A 25,787-nucleotide genomic window follows, 5' to 3' on the forward strand; every position below is an offset into this window, starting at 1 on the left:
TATCAGGAGCTATGCTAACTAGACTGAGTGTTTGTAGCAGTTTAGTTATGAAGACTGGTTTCTGTTGTGGTGACAGCTATGAACCCTCTTTCTCTCTAATGTAGCAGAGAGGAAGAGACATGGTGGAACGAGGATGATTGACAGCACTGAGGCCCTCCTACTGCCTCTGATTGGTTGTTTCTGACAAGCAGTGAATTTCTGAAAATGGCAGCTGGATTGCAAGGAGTAAGCAGAGGGGCTTGATTTTGTTTTTTCACTAATTGTTTGTCTCATATTATACTGTCAAGACATAGTGACAGTTTTAGCAAATATTTAAAAAATTTAATTAAATTTAGTTAAATATTTTTTCCAAAGGAGTGCCATACTGCAGCTTTAACTCAGCGCTATGTGACAGGAACCCAAAGGAAGATTAAGATTTAAAAAAAAAAAAAAGAATAAAAAAATCGGACCCACATTTTAGGTTTCTTTATAACAAATCAAATTAGAATGACTAAAATGTGAGTTTTAGTCATTCTAATTTGTTGTGTCCCCGTTCACAAAACTTTCTAGAGAAGCCCCCTGTATTTTAATCAACTTTCAGAAAAGAAAAAAAAAAAAAAACTGGTTCTACAGCTTCCTTTAACTACATGTTTACTGATGCTAAACTAACCGAGCTTATCTTACAGCGTAACCTCTGAGGAGGAGGAGGAGGAGGAGGAGGAGGAGGAGGCGTTTCTGCAGCGTCTCTTTGCGGACGGTCCCTTGGCCCCGCCGCGCAGCAGCGTCACCGCATGAATGACAGCGCGTCGCGTCGAGGCAGGGAGACACTTTACCGCCGCCGCCTCGCAGGAGCTGCTGGAGCCGCGCAGGACGCCCGCAGCCCGGCCCGAGCAGGTGGATTTCCGAGCAGCGGGCAGATTCGTCGGGATGCTCCAGCTTCCATGTTCGCCGCGGTGAGACCATGAGGAGATGACCGGGCTGTGGCGCTGACAGGCAAGTAATGTGCGCCAACAGGTTGGCAAAGCTTTTCGCCATCACGTCAACTAGACCCGAGTTGCCGAACGTTTCAATATCGGCTTTTTTCCCTCTCATCTCTCTCTCTCTCTCTCTCTTTCAACCCCCTCTTTCGCGTTTTTTATTGAATATTTCCCAGCAGCAGCGCAGTAAATATTCTAATACCGAATCATAGATTGAAGCGAGACGCGTTTTTGTTGTAAGCCAGCTCTGTTCTGCGGAGACGGAGGGAAAGAGAAAGAGAGAGAGAGAGARAGAGAGAGAGAGAGAGAGAGCGGCTCTCAGCGCACGTTTCCTCTTAGTAAAATCAAACATGGTAGTTTGAGTTCAAGGCAAACCGTCAAACTGCTCTGGGGGGTTTGTGGGAAGCAGAAGCAGCTTTCAAAACTGTCTGCACTTTATGGTTTAGCTCAGTTGAACTAAAGTTTACGTGTTGTTTGTCCTGACTTTATTTGTCCTTTGAGTATTTCTGTCTGTGGAAAGGCAGTTATTTAAAAAAAAACAAAAAAAAACATAAAAAATCAAGGCCAATGGCATCCAGTTGAGAGAAGCATGCACAGAAAAATGTATGATAGTCGCCAAAAATCTGTTATTGTGGAAGAAAGCTGATGAGACTAAGCAGAGACCCACTTTGCTGTCATATTTCATGTCATTCATTGGCTTTACACTTGGAACTACACAATCCCCCCCCCCCCCCCCCCCCNCCTCCCCTTCGTCCTCCATCAGATGAGCTGGGATGGTTTTGCTTAGTGCTCATATGTTAATCGTGGCCCTATCATGTTGAGCTTGGCCGCCACTTCCTCTGACTGGCTTGTGTTTTCCGGCCAGCAGCAGGGGAGCTGACAGTAAATGAGAGGCCATCACCATGCCCCCGGGGAAGTATGGGACGCAGGAGGAGTGGGAGCAGGACGGAGACCGGGAGATCTACATGGACTTCCTGCTGCCCACCGGGATCTTCCTGAAATTCCCCGTGTCTCGAACCGACACCATCAGAAACATCAAAAAAGTACGTCTCCTCACTGCGTACTTTCACCTTCTGCGGTTCACCTTCTCTTGGTTCAATATTTGTGTTTTCTGTTTCTCTTTTCTTTTTTTTCTTTTTTCTTTTTGCTTTGTTATATCCCACATTGTTCATGGATCATAAGATGCCCCAGTATCGTTAGCGGGCTTTAATCGATTGACTGCAGATATGCTCTGTGGCTCAGATGACCGCACAGACGCAACTAGAGCCGTTTGTTGTCACTCACAATGCATCCTTTTAAAGTAATTGGCTGGCTTAAGATGTGGTTCAAACATTAAACTAATAAAAAAAATAAATAAATGAATGAGCCGCGGCTCTAGCAGCACTCGCTGGTTCTCATCCAGCGATTCGAGAGGGAGCTGCAGAAATGCTTCCCAGAGCGAACACGGCCAGATCTGCTGCGAAGTGTGAGTGTGCCAACAGTTCTGCCACCCAACGCTGCTTCATTCAGCCACGTTGGGTAATGATTCTCTCTCTGAGGCCTCGGGGAAGATTATTGAAAGATGAAATCCCTTCCCGGTCATCCAGAGTTATTTTTATTGGAATAGCTCTCGGATGTGATGAGCAGATTTCCCCAAGTGTTTCTGTGCTGGTTTCTGCAACAGAGAGGTCTGAGTATTGTTTGTTTTTTTGTTTTTTGTTTTTGCACGTGTGTCAGATGGTTTGGAAAAATGCCAGTCGCGAGGCCCTGTTCTGTGGACTGGGTGATCCAGACCTGTACGTCTTCACCTGCATCAACCAGACGGCAGAGCGGGAGGAGCTGGAGGAAGAGTCGAGGAGGATCAGCGACGTGCGGCCTTTCATGTGTGTTTTGAGGCTGGTGGCGAGGGAGGGGGACCGCAGCGAGAAGCTCACCAACGCCCAGATCAGCCTGCTCATCGGCAAAGGTGAGCTGAGCTGCGCCCGTCTCCCACACACACGCCGCCACGGCTCTGTTGGAGCCACTTTGCCACTGGCATGACCTGCTCTGAGGTTATGAGAGGCCAATGTATTACCTGAACTGGAAAACTCCAGTCATTTAACACAATGGTGCATTCTCTTTGTAACGTGGAAGTCAGATTTTCTGAGTCTCCATTTCGGTTTGAAATGGAGCAAGAATATCCTCTGATGTCTGAGTTGGAACGCCAAAGGTTGTAGAGAACCTCTAGAGAGTCGCAATTCCTAGTCCTGGGATTTCTGAATGGATTCAAAAATGCTCGAAAATCGATTTTTAATCTTCTTAATTGTTTTTGTAGAAATATATTTAGAATAATTCTTTAATATTTTTCTTTTGTTTAAGAAAAAGCCAGCTAAGCTTAGCTAACGCTCACAAAATTTTATGCACAAATCTATTTATGTTCAAATATAAACTGATGGGATTTGATACTGTATGGAACACTAGAGAATTACTTTAAATAAATGTTGTAAAAAAATAAAAAAAATAAAAAAGGTTTCTGAATCAAAAATAATTTCCGAATTGACCATAAAAACTGTAATCGAATTGCTAGACACTGAAAGATTTGCATCTCTGGAAAGTTGCAGAGCAGTATCCAATATGGCTGCTCCAAAAGTTGCAGATTTTGTCTATTTATTATCACTTCTGAATGTTTGAATCACGTTAACATGATGGCACAGATAGTTCTCTACAACCGCTGTATGTGATCATGTTCCTTTTATTGTTCATCTGTCCCTTCATAGCCTTCAATGTTGCACACATTGATGCATTTGGGAAGAAAAACAGAATTATCGTTCTCTTCTGCTTGTTTCTTTGTCAAATAGGTTAAATAAGAACCTCAGAAAGTGCTTTATCAGACATGTATGAATAAACTAAAGCAGTGGTTAGCAGAATTTTTTTTCAGCTTTTTTTTCCCCCAAAAAATTAACAAATTTCTTGCATAAAGCAGGAATTCAGCATTAGATGCTCTTAATAAGATATATATATACAAAATGAATGCATCTCCCTCAGACAGGGTCTTTCGATTGTTTTTTTCCATCACTTTTGCAAAAAAGCGAAGCTTGATTTCCACTAGAGAGATTCGTTGTTGTGTTTACCGGCGTCGCACATCTAAAGCGTTTTCCTTTACAAACCGCCAGGTCTGCACGAGTTCGAAGCCCAGAAGAATCACGAGGTGGACGAGTTCCGAGCCAAGATGCGAACGTTTTGTGAGGAGAAGTCCCTGGAGCGACAGAATTTGCCGTGGCAACGGTGGATGGAGTACAGCTTCCCGTGCGAGCTTGAGCCGTGCTGCTCCCTGGCGACCGGCGGGAGCTCCAAATCAAAGCACGGCAAAAAGCTCTTCGTCAACGTCAAGTTTGAGTCGAGCGACGTGAGTCGTCCTGCTGTTTTACTGGGTTATGAGTCAACTTGGCAAACGCTTGTTGATCTCACAAAGAGCGCTGTCGCTTTCATTGGAAAAACATTGGTTCCGACTTGAGTAGATTTAATGTGGGGGTTGATTTCTTTTTTTTTTTTTTTTTTTTAAGCAGCATTAAGAAAATTTGGAAATCCCCCACCCACTGCATCAACCCAGCCTTCTAAACATCTAAAAAAAACAACAAAAAAAACAAGCTCGACGACTACTTACTTTAAAAGTACAACCTAAAATTTGTCTTTTTTTTTTTTTTTTACGTTTGGCTTATGCAGGAAAGCTTCATGCTGCAGCAGGACTCCCAGGATCTCCCTGTGGCTCTGATGAAGAGCGCTCTGAAAAAGAAGGCCACCGTCTTCCGCTCGGTTCGACAGGAACCCGAGGACTACACCCTGCAGGTCAACGGGAGATGGGAGTTCATCTACGGGCAACACCCGCTGTGCCAGTTCAAGGTGAGGAAAAACACACCTGGCCAATGTTGCTTACATTCAGTGTCGAGCTAAAACTGCATCCAACCCAACACATTTACATATGAATCTACATAAACACGTAGTTTATGACAAATTGAAAGTCGCAAAAGTGCTGATGTCATGATCGGCCCCTTTAAGCTTTCCAGAGACGAGAGTAACACACGATGGCTTTAGTCTGGAAATGTGGATTTTATCTCGTGCGTGAATCATTTTTATTTTTTTTTACTTCAAAGGGAACTTAACAAAGTTGTTTTGTTTTTGTTTTTTTTGCACCAAGGCTTTCGCAGAAAGAAATCTAAACTGAATAAAAACACCATTTTGTTTTCAAAATGTTCCAGCTCTGTAAAGAGATGTCGGCCTCGACCTTGAGCGCGCAGTCAGACGTACGACTGCACGCTGATAAAAGTCATTTTTATTTCGTGTTTCAGTTTGTGTTTATATAACGTGAGGACTTGAATAGAGATGCACCGATCGATCGGCCACCGGTGGGAATTGGACTTTTTTTTCCCTCATTGCCACTTTCTGTTTTCTGTTCATTAAATGTGTAGAAAACTAAAAACACTCACTGTTTTTAATCTGTACACACACAAATTAACAGCATGTACTGCTATATTGAGAGCTGTTTCATTCAAAATTAAATGAAATAAATACTGTTATTGATAAATACTTGATACTCCATATGTTGATTTTCTGCTAAATTCAAAGCTAATGCTTCTGTTAAAAGCTGCTGCACATTTTTTCTCTTTTCTGTTTTATAATCCTTAGAAAAAAGATCTGATTTAACAGGTCAGTCCTCAAAATAAAACCTATTATCGGTATTGACCAAGAAAACACACCTGATTGGTTTGTCTCCAGTTTTAAGCCTTATCATTCATAACTGTTCATGCTTTTTATCACCTGCACCAAACATTATGTCGTCTGTCTCCCCGATCTCGTCCTTTTCTGTTTCATGTCACAAAACCCCAAATTATATTTCTTAACAATGTTTTTAATACTTAAAGACCATCCTCTGCCGTTTGCTCAGCTTGGCTGAAGCTTCGTTTCAACTTCTCAAAGCTTTCCGTTATCATTTTTTGCAAGGAACTACGTTATCTTAAGGAGCTTATTTTTAGATTTTTCAGCTATCATTTTCCATTAATCAGCTTTCACTTGAGAATTTACCAGTAAGAGAGAAGCGATTTTTATCAGCGCTGCGATACTATGTTGATCTCTAAATGGTGTTGCAGTCGGATAGCTGAATGAGGATGAAACGTCACCCACTCCACTGCTGCTGCAGCTCCTGCAGCTCCCTCTCCTTAACCGGAAAATATTCTCCAAATTTTATGTGATACTATTCAGTATCCAAAACTGATGGCATACAATTCACATCTGACCTGCCAAGCACAGACAACAGGTGGTGTTTCCCCATCATGGGGTTTGTTTTTTTGTCCTGCTTTCTTGTAATCCCAAGCATTTCAGAAAACCCAACTCCCTGCGTCAGCTTGTAGATTTGCTTTTGCGCATTGCAACTGATTTTATAAAAAATAATTTTTTCCTGGGGACTGTGACACAAAAATGAGCAAAAACGTGCTGCAGGGTTAGAGCTAGGAGTTTTGAATACTTTGGAAAAAAAAGTATTCAAAATGATCCTGAGAATTTCAGGATAATTCGCAGGGTGTCCTTGAATGGTGTCTCCTTGTCAGTGTCTCCTTGGGGAAGGCACCAGGCCTGTCACAATAAGCAGTAAATTTAAAAGCATGATAAGTTAAAACAAACTCAGTAATTTTCCATTTTTCTCGTTTCTTTCTTTCTTTCTACCAAAAACTGGATGTCAAAAGTCTCCAGTCTGGTGCTTTGGGTTCAACTAGCCTCCTTTTTTGAAGGATTATTTTGTTTACAGAGACTTCATAAATCATTTTATTTGTCGTTTTGATTATTATTGTGGATATTTAAAATGTCTTCCAGTTCCAGAGTTAAATCTTCATTGGAATTTAAAGTTTATTGATCTTTGACAATGCGTTCTTGCATTATTATGCCATTACCATTGTATATTCCTTGAAAATGGTCTCAAAGCAACAACATTATTGTTTATCGCGATAACTTCTGGGACAATTTATTGTCCTGGACAATTTTACATGTGTGCTTGACCTTTACCTTATTTTATTGAACTCAAAAAGTCAATTTATTGTTCATAACCCGGAACTCCTTTTTTTAAATTTTTTTTTTATAGAAGATATTCAATAATTAGGGGAAAAATGTATCGTTAAGTCTCTGACTAAACAATAAACAGAGAATTGACTAATTTCAATTTCTGGCTAATCTTTAGCCAGAAAATTGACTAATTTCAATTTCTGGCTAATCTTTAGTTTCCTTTAGTCTTTCATTTTGGTGTATGATGGCTTTTCTGACAACAAATAAATAGCAGTTTTTTTGTTTGTTTGATATTTGTTCTTCTTTTTTCAATAAACCTTTTATCAATAAATCCACAGATCAATTAGAGCGGACTGCTTTTTGGTGAAGGGGATCCTTAAAGTGACGTTAACAAAACATTTTTGCTCTGCAGGAATGTGTTGAAAAATTAAGTGTTTATTAAACTATGAATGCTGTATGTAAATAAATATCCAAAATAGTATAGATATTTTAAAGATACATTTTTCTCACTTTCATGCAACAGTGAAAGTTACTGCCAGTATTCTTCACACGGATGCTAGGTGTACAAATGAAGAAATCAGTTTTGTTCTGGGCTCAAATATTGTTGAGTTTTGTCTTTCTGAAGTAACGTTTCCCAAAATGTAGTTTCATTCAGACCGAATCAGATATTTTTATAGTTTGCTGTATTTGTTCCTACGCTCTCGAGCCTTCTGGACCTGCTGCAGAGAGGCGCTTAGCACAGATGTCACAGTAATTCCTCCAACAGGTTCTTTCTCTCTCTCTCTCTCTCTCTCTCTCTCTCTCCATGAAGAAATGTCTTGCAGAGCTGCCAGTAACCCCCCATCATTTATATCCTTCTTCTACAGGGATTCATAGCAAATATACACATCTGTAGCAAATTTTAAGCTGTGTCGCTTAAAAAAACAACAAAAAAATAAAATAAGATACACTTATGCAGACAGTTGTGACAAGAAGCGAAAATCTTCATAGTCAGTTGGTTTCATTTCAAGTCTGCAGTTTGAGCTTAAGGAAAAACTGCAGCAGCTGAAAGCGTGTTTATTCACACGTCTGTACGTTAGTCTGGACCCGTGCTGGTGGTCCGACGCAAAGCCGGGGTGGCTGTCGCATCAGAGGCGGGTTGAGTCGAGACTTTTGGTGGCAGGAGGCTCCCCTGTTGATTTTGAAACCCCAGCTACCTATTGGAGTGACTCATATCTGTCCAGCAGTGCTGCAGAGAGGAACTGCTTCCATCCAGACATAATGAGATTTTCACTGCATTAACTTACAGTAAATGAACAGCCTTCAGGAGTTTAACCAGTGCCATCAGGACGCTGGGAAATATCTGTGGCTGCTGAGCTGACTGATTGCTCTACCGGTAAACAAAAAAAAAAAAAAAAAGATAAATGTCCTCTTTTGTTTTCTCCCCAGTACATTTTCTCCTGTATGAGGAATGGTCAGAACCCCCAGCTTACCATGGTGCGCCAGTGTACCATCAGCAAATACCAGGAAGCTCAGGGCAGAGTGTGCAGCCAGATGTACAAGACTCGCTCCCTGTCCAGACCACCTCCTCTGCCCCTGAAGAAGGTAAGGAGTCGTCGCCCATTAACCCAGCAGCGCTCTCTGTTTCCAGTTAATCCTCCACCAGCCTGTGAACTTTAGCATGCTTACAACTGCACTGCAAAATGACGCGGATCAGACCAGACGGAGCTGTCTCAATAAATACAAAGATATCCACAGGTTGAGCAGGGCTTAGACTTTCCCAGTTTGTTTATTGAATAAAAATGGATGTTTGCTTTCACTAAAATTTAAGGAACAGATAAAAATGCCAAAATCTTAACAATTTTATTCACTGAAGGCTACTCGGAGGTTGAAAATTTCAGGTTTGAACTCGGTAGGAATGAACAGAACATCTAATCCTTTCAAGGTTTTGCACCAACCTTGCCCAAAAATCCAACATGGCTGCTTTGCACATAATTCTTAGTGACAGTTGCAGTAAATAGTATAGGCTGTTTGATTTCTGTCAACATGTCTCAGTAAGTCTGCTGCACACACTGAACAGATTCATTTAGGAAACGAGTGTGAAAGTGAAAAAGCAGAGAAATGTGATATTAGCTTGTGTGTTTGTATCAAAGATGTTCACGAGTCATTTTTTTCTGATTCAGTCTTTTTTGCCCAAAGTCAGTCATCAATTCTTTAACCCTAGTTCATCATAGTTTAAGGACTCTAATTATTATACTGTGATAATTAACCTTGTTAATTATCTTTCGATTTTGAATACTTAACAGTCATAGCTTGTCAATTTATCATTGACTTTAATCTGCTGAAGTCTCCTTCATATTATATTGAACATTTTATCAAATGTAATATGGAATATTTATATTCCCTCTTTAGAGTCAAATTTTGAGTTCCTGTGTGGTAATTAAATAAGTTTTGAACATCTGAATGAACAGAACTGGAAGTGTTTTTAGTTTGATGTCAGACAGAAACAAGACAATGTAGAAAGTTACGTTTAAGTGTATTTTGTTATGAAATTATCCAAAGTCACTCCTTTGGAGAACCATTCATGTGGTCGTCATTATGACTGTTATGAGCCGTTAACTTCCCATAATTCACAAACTCCACTGATAGCCTGTCACAGTAATCAACAGATCAATTAATCGCATTATAAGTTCAAACAAACTCAATAATTTCCATTGGTATGATTTATCGTTTATCTGGTTCTGACCTTTGAGAATGTGTTCTTGCATTATTATTTTTGCCATTAACTTTTTTTTTTAACTCAAAAATGGTCAACAACAATATTATCGTTTATCGCGATAACTTCTGGAACAATTTATGGCCCTGCAAAATTTCTTATCGTGACAGGCCTAGCCACTGACTAATAATCAAGCGCATTCTTTCAGAGTAAAACATACGCCGCGGTGCACCACCTATCAGAGGGATCTATAGCTGACTTAGTTCCTTCCTTTTTTTCTTTATACATGTCAATAATATTTGAGTCTTAAACTAGGAGTCAAACTCAAGTCTCATGTCTTCAGGGCACGAGTCTAGGTCAAGTCTGAATGTTTTTATTTTTGCAATTCAAGTCCAATTTGAGTTTTAGTCTTGCACTCAAATCACCATCTCTAAAGCCATCCAGAGGTACATGCAACACAGTTTTAGTAGCCTTTCACCTTAGCAAATGACGTAGATAGCTTACTTTCACTTGCTGCAATTAAATATAAAGGAATCCAACCGTTATTCAAACCAGAAGAAATTAACTTAGGCTACCGTTTGTAGAGAAATTCTTGTTCTTTTTTTTTTTTGACAGCTTAAAGCTGCAGTGGCGTTTTGTTTGCCTACTTTTGAAAGAGTAAGTTTGTTGTGCACTTTGAACGTGTTGCCAAACAGGAAACTGCACCAAGAGCTTCACCGCTTAGATTACACTGAAGGCAGAGAATGCAAATTTATTTTTAGGTAAAAAGAAAAAAAAAAAGAGAGAGAGAGAATAATCTTTCCTCCTCTTTCTCTTTCTTTCTCTCTCCTGCAGCAGAACACCTCCTCCCTCTGGTCCATAAACGAGCCCTTCTACATTCACCTCGTTCAGGGGAGCAGAGTCAATGCAGACGAGGGAATGAAGGTCGGTGTGGTTTCGTGGAGGTTTTCTCTCACTTTGCTGCTCAATGAAATGTGGCATTCGCTTGTTTACCATTATCTCAACTTCAGTTGTAGGAACTGTCAGGTTGACATGCAAATGACAGAAGAGGGGGTGGGGGAAGAGAGAGGGGTACGCCGATGGGGGCCTTATAGGGGGGTAGAGGTGGGTCACATGTCCAAACCGCACGTTTCCCATAATTCATCAAGTCGGTTGGTTAAAACTTCAAAACAGGAAGTGGGGAGGGCCTATCTGGCTTTTTATGTCTCACTCTGAGGCCTAAATTCTAAGAAAAAAGGCGGGCTTCGTGCTCTTCCCCCTTCTCTTGCTCTCAGATGCGCTTCTTTTTATGGCTGTTCGTCGCACACGTCTTGTTACCCTTCGCGTGTCGGCCTGATCTGCAAAAAATATCCTCCTCTTTCGTTTGTGTTTTGTGTTTCCACTCCATGACAAAGTGCGTAACTACCTAGGCGTTTTATTGTCACGAGTATGAACTTCGTGACTCATGCCAAAGTTGCCATGTTGCCTTCCTTTGGGTCGATCCAGCCACTGGCATACAGAGACTTTAACAATTACGAAATATAGATTAAGATTTTCCTAATTTAGGATGAACATTTTGTTTGCGCGGTGTTCAATTGTAACTCTGCGCTTTTTGTCATGCATCCTGGACCAACCCTGAGAGTCACAGCAACCTGTTTACATTGAGCGCGTCGACCCTTTGACTCATAACTCGAGTGACACAGGAAGCTCTGAATCATCTATCGCCAATTCTGTGAATCTTCCAAAAACAATCATCCTCACGCAAACAGCTACGCGCTGCAGCATCCAAACCGCAGCTGGCGGCCTTGTTCTAATCACCCCCACAAATGTGTAAATGTGCGTTTGCGTGTTTTTTTTTGCTCCAATGCAGCTCGTGGTGCAGGCCGGCCTCTTCCACGGCAGCGAGCTCCTGTGCAAGATGATGACGAGCTCGGAGGTCACGGTGTGTTCCGAGCCGCTGTGGGACCAGAGGCTGGAGTTCGACATAAACGTGTCCGACCTGCCGCGCATGAGCCGCCTGTGCTTCGCGCTCTACGCCGTCATCGAGAAGACCAAGAAACCCCGCGGCACAAAGAAGAAGAACAAGAAAGCGGTGAGCGGCCCGTCGGGGGTTTGGGATTTAGCAGCTCAGGCTGACGGGTGTAAATGAGTTGGCAGGTACAAACGCTCTGCTGCTTGTGTTTTGGTGTGTATTGTCTGTGTGTGCTCTGTGGGTGTGTTCTGCTGCTGCGTCTGGTTGTGCAAGTGTGTTCAGTGGCAAGGCTGCGGTTAGCGTCTCATCCGCTTTTGCTCTTTTATCTGCACATTAGTCCAAGGAAGGAAGGAATTCTAAATACATACTCACAGTTGACACTCACACACTCAAAGCTGGACTTTTTATTCATTGCCAGACATTGGAGCTTACGCTGCGACAGCCTATAGAAGCACCAAGCAAGTCGTTCCCACTGTGGAACCCTTTCTTTTTTTGTTGTTGCAAACATTAGACTCAAATCAAGATGCGAGTTACTGGCTGATTCTGATTTCTGAGTCATTTGAGTCAGAAAGGTTTAACTGTTTGTAATTTGGATGCAGTCATTTTAAATCTAATCCAAGTATTTCATATTTGAGTCAAGGGAAACCTTCCCAGCACACTCCTTTAGGTCCACAAACAGCATGAACATCAAATAACACACAAGAGCCTTGCTTAACTCTTTAAACCCATTGAAATTTGGTCACATTTTGTCACATTACAACCACAAACCGCATTGTGTTTTATTGGTATTTTATGTGACAGACCAACATAATGTAGTGAAGTAGAAGGAAAATGATCTGGTAAAAAGTCTTAACCAATAAAAATGTGAAAAGTCTAGATTGTATTTGTGTTTTGGCCCATTTTATTTTGCAAAATTGGGTTGGTTGGAGAGTGTGTGCGGGACATTGATTTTTACGTTTTTCCACGGATTCCTCTACTGTGTTGAGGATTCTGTGAAATGCATAGAAAGGAGTTGCTAATATTTCATTCCCTTAGTACAAATTACAAACATAATGATCAGAATAGCCTAAGGAAAATAACTGCAAAGTTTATGGTTGCAAATGGAATTTAAAGACCAGAAATGATTGAGACAAAGTTATGCGGCGCTTTTCATCAAGATTGTTATTATGTAAATAAAATAAAATAGAAACATGAAAAACATTTTGATAAAATTTAGATGAATGACAGATTTAGATAAGGTCTAAAAATTGACCTAATATTTATCATTTGAAAGGGACATGAATCTCTCACTGTCTCTACAAATCTCAAAACATTCAATGTAAAGAAAATATGAGTCGGAGAATCAGAACGTAAACTTGGATGATTTCAAATCCCCTCACATACAGAGCATCACGGTGCCGTCTCATTTGTTTAAGGACAAAGTGAGGTGTTTAGTTAGAGATGTAGCACACTCTCTGAAAATAGTCATCAACAACTTCAGTGCAATGAAACAAAACTGAACAGAAACCTCTGTCTTCTTATTTCACGAACCAGTCACCCTGAGACTAACCAGTTCTAACAAAGCGAACGATTTTCTCCTCTGTCCATTTGTCAAGCTGGTGTTTTCAGCACTAGACTGTGAAACCAGTGTGAAAGGTAAAGAAGCTTCCCCACACCCACTCGGTGAACAACAAATTCCCCTTTTTTCTGCAGCTGTGGTCTGAGCATCTTTTGTTATGACAGCGCTGCAGCGGCTGCTGGCAGCATGTCTGGCTGCGCCTCCCTGTACAAGTTGCCCAGGTGTGTTTTCAGGGTATCGGAGCCACTTCTGCTTTCTTAGCCACTTCTCTTTTCTGATGTCCGGAAGAGAAGTCCTGCAGCCAGACGGCAGGCGGAAGTGGGGCTGTTTTAGCTCAACTTGTTTGTGCCTCTGTTTTTATCTGCGCGCATCTCGACTCGGGATATATTTGCGCTGTTTGGAGAAATGATGAAGTAACGAAAGTTGTTAATTCTTAGTTCCTTTTATCCATCATGACAGAAACGACAACCAGAGAATGTTTTTTGCTAAAGCCACACAGGTTTTGTGTCCATAACGTGTAATTAGCACAACCTGAATAAAATGAAGGCAACGCCATGAGAGAAGGCTTTTAATCCATGACGAAATTGTGCATGAGCTCAAGCGCACAAGATAGGCACATTTTCACCATTAGATCAGGATGTTCTGTCAAAAAACAGAATGACTTGAAAAAAGTTGGAATAAGTAAAAAGTTTTTTTTTTTGGGTAGTTCGCTGTATTTCTTCTTATATGCTGTGACTATTTGTTTATCGTTGAAACCTAACCACGGCTGCGTGTCTCCAGGACTGTCCGATCGCCTGGGTAAACACCATGGTGTTCGACTACAAGGACCAGCTGAAGACCGGGGAGTTCCTCCTATCCATGTGGCCATCTGTACCTGGTACTTCCTGTTCCTGTCTTAACATTTCCCTATCTCTGAAAACACTTGACATGATCACAGCATCTTTCGCTGACCTCTATGATGCCATCAGAAATGCCCACAGTGGGGAGCGAAGCAAAATAAACCCAACGTATTTACACGCACGTTCTGCGTTGTCAGTGATTCAGTGGCATTTAAAACGCAGTCGCTTCTTGTTTTTCACTTGTTTATATGCTGTTTTTATGTTCAGACTGAATCCTGTAAAAGCTTACAGGGTTATTTGCAGATAACATTTTTCTTATAACGATGTTTACCTCCAATGCAAAATGTTTTAATGCACAATTTTGGTCACCACAGATGACAAAAATGACCTGCTGAACCCGATGGGGACGGTCCAGAAGAACCCCAACGTAGACAGCGCCGCCGGGCTCCTCATTCGCTTCCCTAACATCCGGCCTCATCCGCTCTACTATCCGCCCCTTGAGAAGGTTGTTTTATCCTAAATGTATATGGGCAGCCTTATTATTATTATTATTATTATTATTATTATTATTATTATTCCAAAATGTCACATCATGTTTACACCCCCTAAAAACAGGAAGTAGAGTATAACAATTTCAAAGTAACCAGATCCGCTGGACTTCTCTGAAGTTTAAATTAATTATTTCTCAAGAAGCGATTTTTTTTTTTTGTACTATATATATGTACTCAAAATAACGAATCACAATCAGTGATTTTGGCTCACATTGTTTGCACAAGCAATTCATTTGACTTCAAGTTTTCAAGGTGTGCAGACACAAAGTACAGATATTTAACTCTATATCAAGTACAATATTGAGAAAAGAACAATATGTACATATTTTTAAAGACAATATATTGTTTGGTTGGATTTGATTGTTTGGAAAGGATGGCTTTTTCATAAATATTCTCTGGAACTGTGCACTATTGCAGTAATGAAAGAAATATTAATTATCTCTGCTTTTTAGCATTTTATTTCGCCACAAAGACAAATGTGTGCCAACTGGTTATTAAAATAGATTTTTTTCTCTGCCTCCAACCCATTTCAGACTATCGATCCAGAAATGAATGGCAACACTGATTTTCCCTCCAAAGACGAGGTAAAACAACAAAACGTTTAAAAAACGTTTCTAAAACCTGAACGCTGTTAAAGTAAAATGAAACAAAGCTGAGTGATTTGTGTGCTGCTTCTTTGTCTTTTTGTAGTACTTGAAACTAAAAGAAATCATGGACAACAAAAACTACACCGAGTTTTTTGAGGATGAGAAAGAGCTCCTGTGGAAGCTCCGAATCGAGGTCCGCGACTATTTTCCTGAGTGCCTGTCCAAGCTGCTTCTCATCACTAAGTGGAATAAGCGTGAGGATGTAGTTCAGGTGTGGAGATAGTTTGATTTTTTTTGTTTTGTTTTTTGACTCAACTCATGTATAGCTTACACATATTCCAAACCATACATTAGTTTAAATGGGTTGTTTTCTTTATTTTGTTTTACTTTCAACTTGTGAGGGTCTTATCCAGACTCCATACTCTGTCTTACTTGAAGTTACATGTTCTCTCGTCTTTCCCATTTTGAAGAGAAATTAGATATTTTTTATGTTTCATTTTGTGTTTGATGCTCAAAAATACAAATTTTACACTCTGCCATACTTTTTGTGGTTTTACCTGAACACTTTGAACACTTTTTATAGCCTTATAAGCCCAGAGCATGTGGTGACGAAATAAACTCGGATCCTTGTCCAGGCTTGTTTTTCACACTTCCAGTAGTTTTAACATGAGTACCAATAAATAAAATATTCAAATAATATTTTGAACGTATGATATTCAAGGTTTCCCCAGTCATTCATCCAGTTACCCGTCGTGTTTTGGGGTTAAAAACATGTTTAAAGTTGACAGAAAATTTGAATATATCACTTAATAATTATATGATATTGAAAGATTGGACAATTAACAGCTGAATACCAACTATAAAAGTCTTAAAAAATGTAAACATTTTAAAAAGCCTTAAAAAAAAAAAAGCAATGCTTAGCCTGGTGGGGGCACGAGTAAAGCCTGGTCGCCCACCAGGCTTATAATACACTGGGGGAAATCCTGATATTACTTGACAGTTAGTATACCTAACACCATGGCTTTGATCATACTTTGGATATGGCATTAAAAAGATTTGTTAGTCAGTGGAGGGGTTCAGCGGAGCTAGCTTACTAAAATGGCAGCCTTATCAGTAATTAAAGTAAAAATTGTCTTCTTGTGCTTGTTAGATGGTGAGTTTACTGAAAAGCTGGCCTGAACTCCCTGCCATCCAAGCCTTGGAGCTGTTGGACTACAGCTTTCCTGATCCAGCAGTCCGGTACTTCACTATCAGATGCCTCAAGAAGCTCAGGTACAGCCACTAGCAGAAAACAGCCATGAGTATTTCTATTTTTGAATATTGATTTAAAAAAAAAAGTTTTTTCTTCCACAGTGACAATGAGCTGCTGCAGTACTTGATCCAGCTGGTCCAGGTCCTGAAGTACGAGTCCTACCTGGACTGCGACCTCACCACCTTCCTGCTGGAGAGGGCGCTGTCCAACCGGAGGATAGGACACTTTCTGTTTTGGCATCTTAAGTAAGACATAGTCTGATCTCATAATAGTATTTTATAAAAATCTGTTTTTTTCTTGACATTTTTTGTTGTTTATTGTAGATCGGAGATTCACGTGGCATCAGTGAGTTTACGTTTTGGCTTGATTCTGGAGGCTTACTGCAGGGGAAACATCCACCACATCAAGCTTTTATCCAAACAGGTAACACGCCGCTCGTGGTGTCAGACGTTTGACTCCCACAGTGAACGTATCTGCTGTTCTAAAACTCAACCTGCCACCCCCCCCCAGAATGAGGCTCTGGGTAAAATGAAGGCCCTGAGCGACATCGTCAAGACGGGCTCCCAGAAAATGACAGTGGAAGACCTGAAGCTGTGCATCAGGCAGGAGTCGTACCTGGAGGCGCTGTCGGACCTGCTGTCGCCGCTCAACCCCAGCGTCATCCTGTTTGAAATCTGGTCAGCATTAAACACACACATACGCACAACGGTTTATGCCCTCTGAAAAATAATTACCAAAGTCTTGAGGTTAATTCACCTTAAGAAATGCTTCCATCTTTATTTACTCTCTCTAAAACCCTGAAAGTTAAATACATAATTATCAGTAGAAATGCATATTTTAAAAGGTATTTTTAGACATGAGCTTTTTATTTTCACAGCGCTGACAAGTGCAGATTTATGGATTCAAAGATGAAGCCGCTCTGGCTGATGTACAAGAACCCTCTGGAACAAGCAGACATGGTCGGCATCATCTTCAAAAATGGAGACGGTGAGAAATGAGACGATCTTAAAACGCCCCCTCTGACATAAACACTTGACCTTTGTTAACTTAGAAGGTAACTGTGATTTTATTTTAACAAAAGGTGAAAAAGAAAAAGTTAGACTCTAAACTGTAAATGAAAGATACATTTAGAAAAGAGATGACGCCTTTCTGGATTTGAAAGGCCTTATCTCCCAGCTTGCAACTTGGAAAATATAACACGTGGAACTCAATTAACATCACAAATGATCCTGAACGCACAGTTGTCGTGGTAACGTGTGGTGGTAGCAGCATCATGCTGCAGGGAAGTAAACTTCAGCTGGATCAAGGAAGCGGGTCAGAGTTTGTGGAAGGAAGTAAATCTGTTTGAGACTCCAAAAGTCGAGGCAAAACATTAATATTGCGAAGCATTTCTCCATCCAGTTTGACTGGGGTTTTTCTTTTGCAAAGAGGAAGTGAAATTTTTTTTATCCTTGATATGAATGAAACCAGAATCCTAAATAACTTCTTTGTACGGATAGTGGTTAGACAAAGTATTGACTCAGAGCTGCTAAATATAAACGCAAAGCAAACAGTTTTGTTCATGCTGAAATTAAATTACAGACTCTATTTACCAATGACGTTACTGAAAATATTTTGTCCTTTCAATTTATTTAGGGGTAGCAGAATAAAGGGGGTTAAATACAAATGCAGGCCACATCAGGTTTTTTTTGGGGGGGGTTTTTTGTTTGTTTTTTTTGTTAAAAGTGTGTGTTCATGAATTCTTTATAATTATAGCTATATAAAAAAGAAATACATTGATGTATTTGTTTGAAATATGGCAAAATGTGTCGCAGTTGAAGGGGCATGAATACTTTTTGACTCGGTAAATTTTACAATATCTTTGTTTTTTTTTTTTTTTTTGTTTTGTTTTTCACTTATTTTCTTGCTTTGTTTTTTTTTTTTCCAGATCTCCGCCAGGACATGTTAACCCTGCAGATGATCCAGCTCATGGAGAACCTGTGGAAGAAAGAAGGCCTGGATCTCAGGTGGGATCCGCTTTTCTCATTCTGCTTGATGCTTTGAAAACGAGAGGAGCTCGTTTTAAAACTAAATCCTGCTGATCCCGCCCCCGCGCTGTCAGGATGATCCCGTACGGCTGCCTATCCACCGGGAACAAAACGGGGCTCATCGAGATCGTGAAGAGCTCCGACACGATCGCCAACATCCAGAGGAACAGCAGCAACAGCGCGGCCACCGCTGCCTTCAACAAGGACGCCTTGCTCAACTGGCTCAAGTCCAAGAATCCGGGGTGAGTAAAGTCGCCGGAAACAATGTGAATTAAACCGTCTAGATACATTATCATTCCATCTGGAAGGCGCAATTGCCTTTTATTTCAAAAACTGCATCATGTGCATTATGTTTGCGCCGAAGGACTATTTTAAGCTTCTAAGAAGCCGCATAGGATCAGTGGGGTTTGTTTATGCAGATTTTTTACTAGCAAACGGCCCCAGTTCCACACAGGGGCCTCCCCAGTGCGCCCAGGACAGCTTCGTCATCAGGCCCGTCCCAGTTGTGAATGTGAAAGTAGCTCCTGCCGTCTCTCTGCGTGAGATGTAATGTGTTCGCCTCCGGAAAATTATTCAAATCTCAAAGAGGCAGACAAGATATTATTTCCAATTTTGTCTGTTAATAAGTTGAGATGAAAAGACTAATAGAAACTTTATGTTTAAAAAATGTTAATAAGGTGGTGTTATGTTATAACTTTATTTTAGCACAAAATACCACTAATCTCACGTGGTGTGGCAGCCTTACTGCTGGATGTGTAAAAAGCACTTTCTAACACTTTTTATGGATTAATATTAACATTAGTCAGATCAACTCTAATGCATTTTATAGGCATTATCACGTATTCATGTTAATGATCTACAATTTGCTGCAGCGCTTTAGCAACAGATCCAGAATTTAGTTAAAATCTCAAAAAATGTTGAGGAGGATTGCAAATAATTTGTTCGTTTTAGAAGACGACGTGTTGCTACATCAGCGATTTTTCTTATTACGCTCAATGGAAATGAATATGTACATATTTTTGGCTTTGTAATATAATTTAAAACAGCTGGTCTGAATTTGTGTACATTCCCTGCTAAAGATGGCTCCTAAAGGCTGGTTTCTGCTCAGTGACTGTCAGCTTCTTGTTCACGGTCAGCATGGGTTTAAATCGGAATGCCATTGATATAAACTAGATTACTATAATATATAACGATGGGTTAAATCATAAACTGAAATGGCTTGGTCAGACGTTACCTGTGTTTTTCAAATGGTTTCCTACTGAGACCAGAACAATTTGCTAACATCTTTTCATGGAACAAAGTGAAGTTCAGGCAACTTCATCACAAAAACATCAAAGAACACATTAATCAGTAAAGATATTACAATAATCTCAGATGCCAGGGCTTCTGTCCTAAGAGGTACCCATTTATGGCAATTCAAATGTTTGAAATACTTTAAGTAAACCATCACACAAGTTTATACATGTGACTTTTCCATCTGCAATTTTTTTTCTCTCACCAAATTACATATTCAACCACTAGTTGGCAGCAGAACTTTCACTTCTCTACCATGTTGTTGTGTATTGCTGCAAACAATTCTGCACTCCATAAATATATATATATATTTTTTTTATTACTTTTTTTTTTTTTTTTGCAGGGACCTATTTGGTTTCCAAGTGTCCTCAATGGAAGTTTTATCCTAATCATCATTAAAATTTAATTAAGAGTTTTTCCCACAGCCTTCATCTTTTTCGGGATCTAAGCAGATGGTGAACAAAGAAATGAACCAAACTCAAACCTAATATAATCCATAATATATTTCCTCCTCAACGTAAATATGTTAGTCATATAGTCCATATGGGCTTCTCTTTTACTCTCTGTAGCATGGTGGTGTCCTATTCCAGTCTTTTCGAGATTTAGATGCATCTCTGCACCAAAAAAAACAAACGATTCAAACGAACCTTTTAGTTCTTATAGCCCTCTGTGAAATATTCATCTTTACTTGCACTAACCAGCTGCCACTTAAAGAGGCCATTCTTTAAATATGGCTTTTGGCCTTTGAGATACTCAAAGAGGCCTTTCTGTTTCCTGCCTCTCAAAGTTATTTGTGTGACTGGAGTATTTAATTTATAACCTTTGCGTCACTGAAGTTTGAGCCAAAAGCTGCAGTGCATACAGTAGGTGGATTCCCATTCATCCTGCTGTTTTTCCGAGCTGCGTTTCAACGCTGCAGCAGGACGGGACGAAGTGCACCGGCAGCTCCTTAAACAATAAACGAGAGTAGATTTTTATTTGGTGCCAAACCATCTGAAGGTCTCGCATTCTCTAAAAGCTCCTTGAAGAAACGGGACTGTTGGACGAAATGAAAACAGGCTTTGTACGTCACTCGGCAGCACAGGCGCAGCTGACCACACGACAGAACAGAAAGGTGATTATCTTAAACGCTGCAGAGACCGAAGAAGAGTAGGGGAAATTAGCAAGAGCTTAACACAGCGGAGTCCATTCTCGCCAAAGCTGAAAGAATGTGACGGTCGATCATTAAGCTGCCACAGGATCTGTGAATACTTTACGTATTGTGTGCAACAGCAGGAAAAACTGGAAAAGTAGGAATGTGCTGCACAAATAGAACCCATTTATGCTGTCTTTCTTTTCTTCTCTGACTTCATGTTTCTCCAGAGACAAACTCGATCAAGCGATAGAGGAGTTCACTCTCTCCTGTGCTGGCTACTGTGTAGCTACTTACGTGCTGGGGATTGGTGATCGCCACAATGACAACATCATGATCAGGGAAACTGGACAGGTCAGGTTTAACACACTCACATAAATCAGTATTATTTTTCTGTTGAGTTATTTAGTCTGAATATTATGGGCCTGATCACAGGCCTGCACATGTTCTCCAAGAGCAGAGGGTTTCATAAAGACCGATCAAAGTTTGTGTCAGACTTCACTAGAAACGTTTCTTCACTGAAGCACTGCAGCATATTTCAGACTGGTAGTTACGCACACTTCAAATTCCGTAGTAATAACGCAGCAGTTGTTCAGATGGCTTTGAAAACGTCCAAACCTGACCTGCAGAGTGGCAGAATGCCTTTTTTTTTCTCTTGCATTCATGGGAGAGATAATAATGTCTGTTCTCTTGGAGTATGTGCAGGCCTTAAACGTTATACGTACAGTGAAAAGTCTAGTTAAACAACGTGGACCTGCAAAGTGAAATATTCAACAAATTCTATGCATTGCCAATCTTTCTAACAGAGACAATAATCTTTCATATTTAGCTGTTTCACATTGATTTCGGACACTTCCTGGGAAACTTCAAGCGGAAACTCGGGATCAACAGGGAGCGTGTGCCTTTTATCCTGACGTACGACTTTGTCCATGTGATCCAGCAAGGCAGGACGAACAACAGTGAGAAGTTTGAAAGGTACTATAGCGTGTAATGCATTTAGCAAGGGGCTTTGTTTAATTACTTAAGACAATTGTCTGCTTTGTCAGGTTCAGGGAATACTGCGAGAAGGCCTACAAGATCCTGTGTCGAAACGGGACGCTGTTTGTCAACCTCTTCGCCATGATGAAGGCAGCGGGGCTGCCCGAGCTCTCCTCCTCCAAAGATATCCAGTATTTAAAGGTACTAAATTCAGATCATTTTGCATGAGTCTGTATATGGTTAGGATTGTGATTACCGTCATCAAAAGCACTACATCATATCTGGAGTGTTTGCTGCAAAAAAGAGTGATTTTTTTTTTTTTTTAAGTTTTCTGTGACATTTATTCTAAAACGACTGTAATGAATATCAATAACATGATTATGTTAAACACATTATTTCTTTGATGAACGTTCTATCACTTTCAATGTCAGATTATTTTCCTGCTATAGGACTAAGCATTCCCTTCAGGATGTTGCGATGTTTTTTTGTGATTGTTGCAGCTGACACTTACAGATTGTATGGCACCTTTTTCAAAAAGTTGTGGTCAAAGTTGCAATTTTTTAAACTTTGTTTTTCCCATTACATGGTTTTACCAAAAAGTTTAAATTGCTACACATAGCAATCCAAAAACAGACAAGATAGTTATTATGTAAAGGACCTTCTTGAAATAACACCCTTAAAACAAATTAAGTCCTGTCCAGAGGTGCACAAGAGTAATTCTCGACTCCTAATGTCAGAACCTTTCCTGCAAGTCTTCTGCGTCTCCTGTCTTTGAACACCTTGAATACTGCCACTTCCACCACAAAAACAAACTGAGATGTAAAATTCTAACGTCTTTTAAAAAAGGGTGATTTTTTTCTGTTTTTAAATAGTGGTATCCTGGAAAAAGAAAAATCCGACTTGTGTGCCTTTTAGCTACAGTGGTTTTAGTGACGATGAGAATCATGTTTCCATTTGTGTCTCGTTTTCAACAGGATTCTTTAGCTCTGGGCAAATCGGAGGACGAAGCGCTGAAGAATTTCAAAGTGAAGTTCAACGAAGCTTTGCGGGAGAGCTGGAAGACGAAAGTCAACTGGATGATGCACTCCTTGGCCAAAGACAACAGGCCGTGAAAGAACACCACACCGGTGAAACCTGCCAAAAATGATAACTTTTAACTTATAGACAGAAAAAAACAAATGAGAGATCTAAATGTATTTTGACACATGGCATTCAAACACAGACAGCAGCAAATGTTTACATGCCAGCGGCTGAGAAACAACTAAACAGAGGCATCCAGCAGTCATTTCAACACAGGCCTTTTCAAAGTCAAGGACATCTGCTCCTGTTATCTTTCTTCCATCTACAGAATGAACCGTCTTACCCAACCAAAACCATAAATGTATATTGGATTTAGTGGAAATTGGTACTTGAAAAGCATCTGCTCCTGCAAAGTGCATCACCGAAACAGGAAGTTCATCTCGGCAACTGCATTACTCAGCAGAGAGCGAGCTGCAGACAGCCTGTGGGATGACTTTAGACGGCAACGCACCGGATGGCAACTGCTCCGTCACATATTGTCTTGAACTGCCTCTCTCCGACAGTGTTGTGTATTTTTATACTGTGCTTTATTTAATTAGATTGGTGTAGAGAACTTGTAAATTCATGATGTTTATTTTAAATTAATTTACCGTCATCGTGTCATTGGCCTTGAAGCTTTACTGAGTGCCAGTATACGTTAAAAGCCTTGTGCACATTTAATGTGAGGCCAAAGTTTCTCATTTCTGTTTTCATGAACGCACCAGAGGACTAGGCTTTGTCCAGAATCTAGCCTTAGAGTCATTTTTGCATTAAAGCTTTTAATGCCATTGTTAATGTTTTGTTTGTTTTTTTTTTTAATAAAAGAAAAGACAAGATTATCTTAAGTTTGTGTGCGATGCAGGAGGAAGCAACATGTTGCTTTGCACAAATACGGGAAACAGGCTAACCTCGCATCTGCCTACGTACAACTCTAAATTTCACAATCTGTCGGGTATTAAGCATAAGAGTTGCTTTGTAGAGAGAAACACAGTCAGACTCATTTGTTTACCTCATTTTTTTTCTTCTTCTGCAAAACAAAGCAACTGTCTCGAGTGTTGATGCTAACGAACCAACCTGAAAGTGTGCTTTGTGTAAAACTTATGGATTTTCTTTGAAATGCCTTAACTTTTAAAGACGCATGCCACTGGCAGTTGGGAGGAAGAAAACTCGAGATGCTCTAAAGCAAAGATATCTTGTGAAGAAAGAGAAAAATGCTGAGAGTTGCTTCTTGAGACAATCGGTTGGAACAAATAAACAAAAAAAACATTTACTTGTGGATGTGCTTCTCATACTGTGATTTTGGTCACACTGTTAATGTCAGAGGTCAGTGTGGACAATGCGGACTCTCTAAGAGTGTTCACTGTGTTTGTGTGTGTTGTGATATTTAAGTTTTGCACTTCCATTGACGTTCTTGTCAAATGTGCCAGGTAACATGAAAATATTTCATGCTTTTAAGGTCAATCACTGTCATAATTTAACTGCAGCACAAAGTGCTTTTTGTCAGCTTAAGTGGGGCTGTGTACTGTTTGATTTTATTTCCAGATGGGGGTTTTTTTATTATTATTTTACATGCTGCATACTCCACTGTATGTCCTGAAAGGACTGCTTGCCTTTTTAAGAATATATATTGTTAAACAGTCTCTTCTTATTATATGAGTCTCTGTGCAATGATGACGAGAAGAAGAGCAAGTGTAGCTGTAGATCTAACAGCACCGAGTTGACGATACTTATCATTTCTGTCCTTTAAAAGGGGCCTCACTAAATACTGCTTCTTTAAGCAACACTGGGGGAAATCAGTCGCTCCTTTGGCTAATTAAGTGTGATGCTGTTGCCTTTTATGCTGGTTGTCATTTTTAAATTGTTAGAAGCTCCTTTAAGGTCCATGCCAGATTGTCAGTTGTGCAGCTAAAGCAAATAAATTATCGTAAAAACATAAGTTTGATGTCGCCTTTTTTTTTTTTGCACTCCTTTTATAAACATTTGCCACACTTGCAGTTTATGAGTGAAATTTAATTCAGAATAAAAAAAGTCTGCAACCACCGAGGCTTTCAGGAGGAATTTATTTGCAGCCTGGATGTTTCCTCGCTGAGTCGATATTTATTTTAAAGTCCTTCATCTCTGTTTTTTCTTTTTTAGAATTATTTTGTATTTTCAAGCAATGTCCTCCTGTTCAAATCTGTTGAGAGCTCACATTTCAAAGAGATGATTTTGAACTTGCAATGAAATGTGAAAGGACCCGACTTTCTAGATTTTACAACCTGAGTTCTTATCCGTATCTGGACACCACTACTCCCTCTGTCTTGGTCAGCTTTTTTAACGCCTAGTTCAGAGAGTCTTGACAACTTCTGGTCACTTCACTTTGAAAAATGTTCCCTGATTTCAAAACTGCACATAAAAAGTTGAATATATTCATTATATTTGTCTGCCTGTTGTCTGATGAGACGTACCGTAAATTCTCTATTTAGCTTGTTGGAATATTTTTTAAACCAGATGAAAATTAAATGCAATTGAATATGTCTATCATTTAAAAAATGGACAGGTGGATATAGATTATTAGACTTTTTTGATAACGAATGATAATGGAAAAAGTCTAGCACAATCGTTGCCCAACATACTATTTTAATGAAGATTTTCTGCTTTCGTTTTTAGTCCATAATTTGACTAAGCCATGTAACTTCTCCCATTCCTAGCTTTTGTTTAACAGCTTCGAGCTCCATTTTGTTGTTGCTTGTTGACAGCAAGAGTCAAGTGCAAGTCATCTGGGGTGGGTGAGTGATAAGAGCGGAGCAGGTTAGCTGTGTGTGTTTACTGTGCAGTGCTTTGTGCTCTTGTGATGGTTTATGAACATCTGCATCTTATTTTCTTTCCTTCCTCAGCAGAGTAAATTGTCTACTCCTCTATTT

At 40.1% G+C, this 25,787-nt stretch overlaps 1 protein-coding gene across 1 annotated transcript; it reads left to right on the plus strand.

Moving 5' to 3' along the window:
• The first annotated feature begins 721 nt into the window (after nucleotides 1-721).
• On the plus strand, nucleotides 722-24,820 carry pik3cd (phosphatidylinositol-4,5-bisphosphate 3-kinase, catalytic subunit delta). The gene is made up of 23 exons (XM_008413357.2): nucleotides 722-972; nucleotides 1,825-1,999; nucleotides 2,673-2,901; nucleotides 4,088-4,320; nucleotides 4,638-4,814; nucleotides 8,391-8,546; nucleotides 10,492-10,581; nucleotides 11,507-11,728; nucleotides 13,947-14,043; nucleotides 14,380-14,510; nucleotides 15,090-15,140; nucleotides 15,247-15,414; nucleotides 16,294-16,415; nucleotides 16,497-16,640; nucleotides 16,719-16,818; nucleotides 16,906-17,072; nucleotides 17,273-17,382; nucleotides 18,323-18,401; nucleotides 18,497-18,664; nucleotides 21,078-21,201; nucleotides 21,677-21,822; nucleotides 21,894-22,026; nucleotides 22,800-24,820. The coding sequence occupies exons 2-23, from the start codon at nucleotides 1,859-1,861 to the stop codon at nucleotides 22,935-22,937; spliced, it is 3,126 nt and encodes a 1,041-aa protein (XP_008411579.1). The 5' UTR covers nucleotides 722-972; nucleotides 1,825-1,858; the 3' UTR covers nucleotides 22,938-24,820.
• Nucleotides 24,821-25,787: the final 967 nt, after the last annotated feature.

The sequence above is a fragment of the Poecilia reticulata genome, linkage group LG7 (genome assembly GCF_000633615.1).
Source record: "Poecilia reticulata strain Guanapo linkage group LG7, Guppy_female_1.0+MT, whole genome shotgun sequence".
NCBI classification, from domain to species: domain Eukaryota; kingdom Metazoa; phylum Chordata; class Actinopteri; order Cyprinodontiformes; family Poeciliidae; genus Poecilia; species Poecilia reticulata.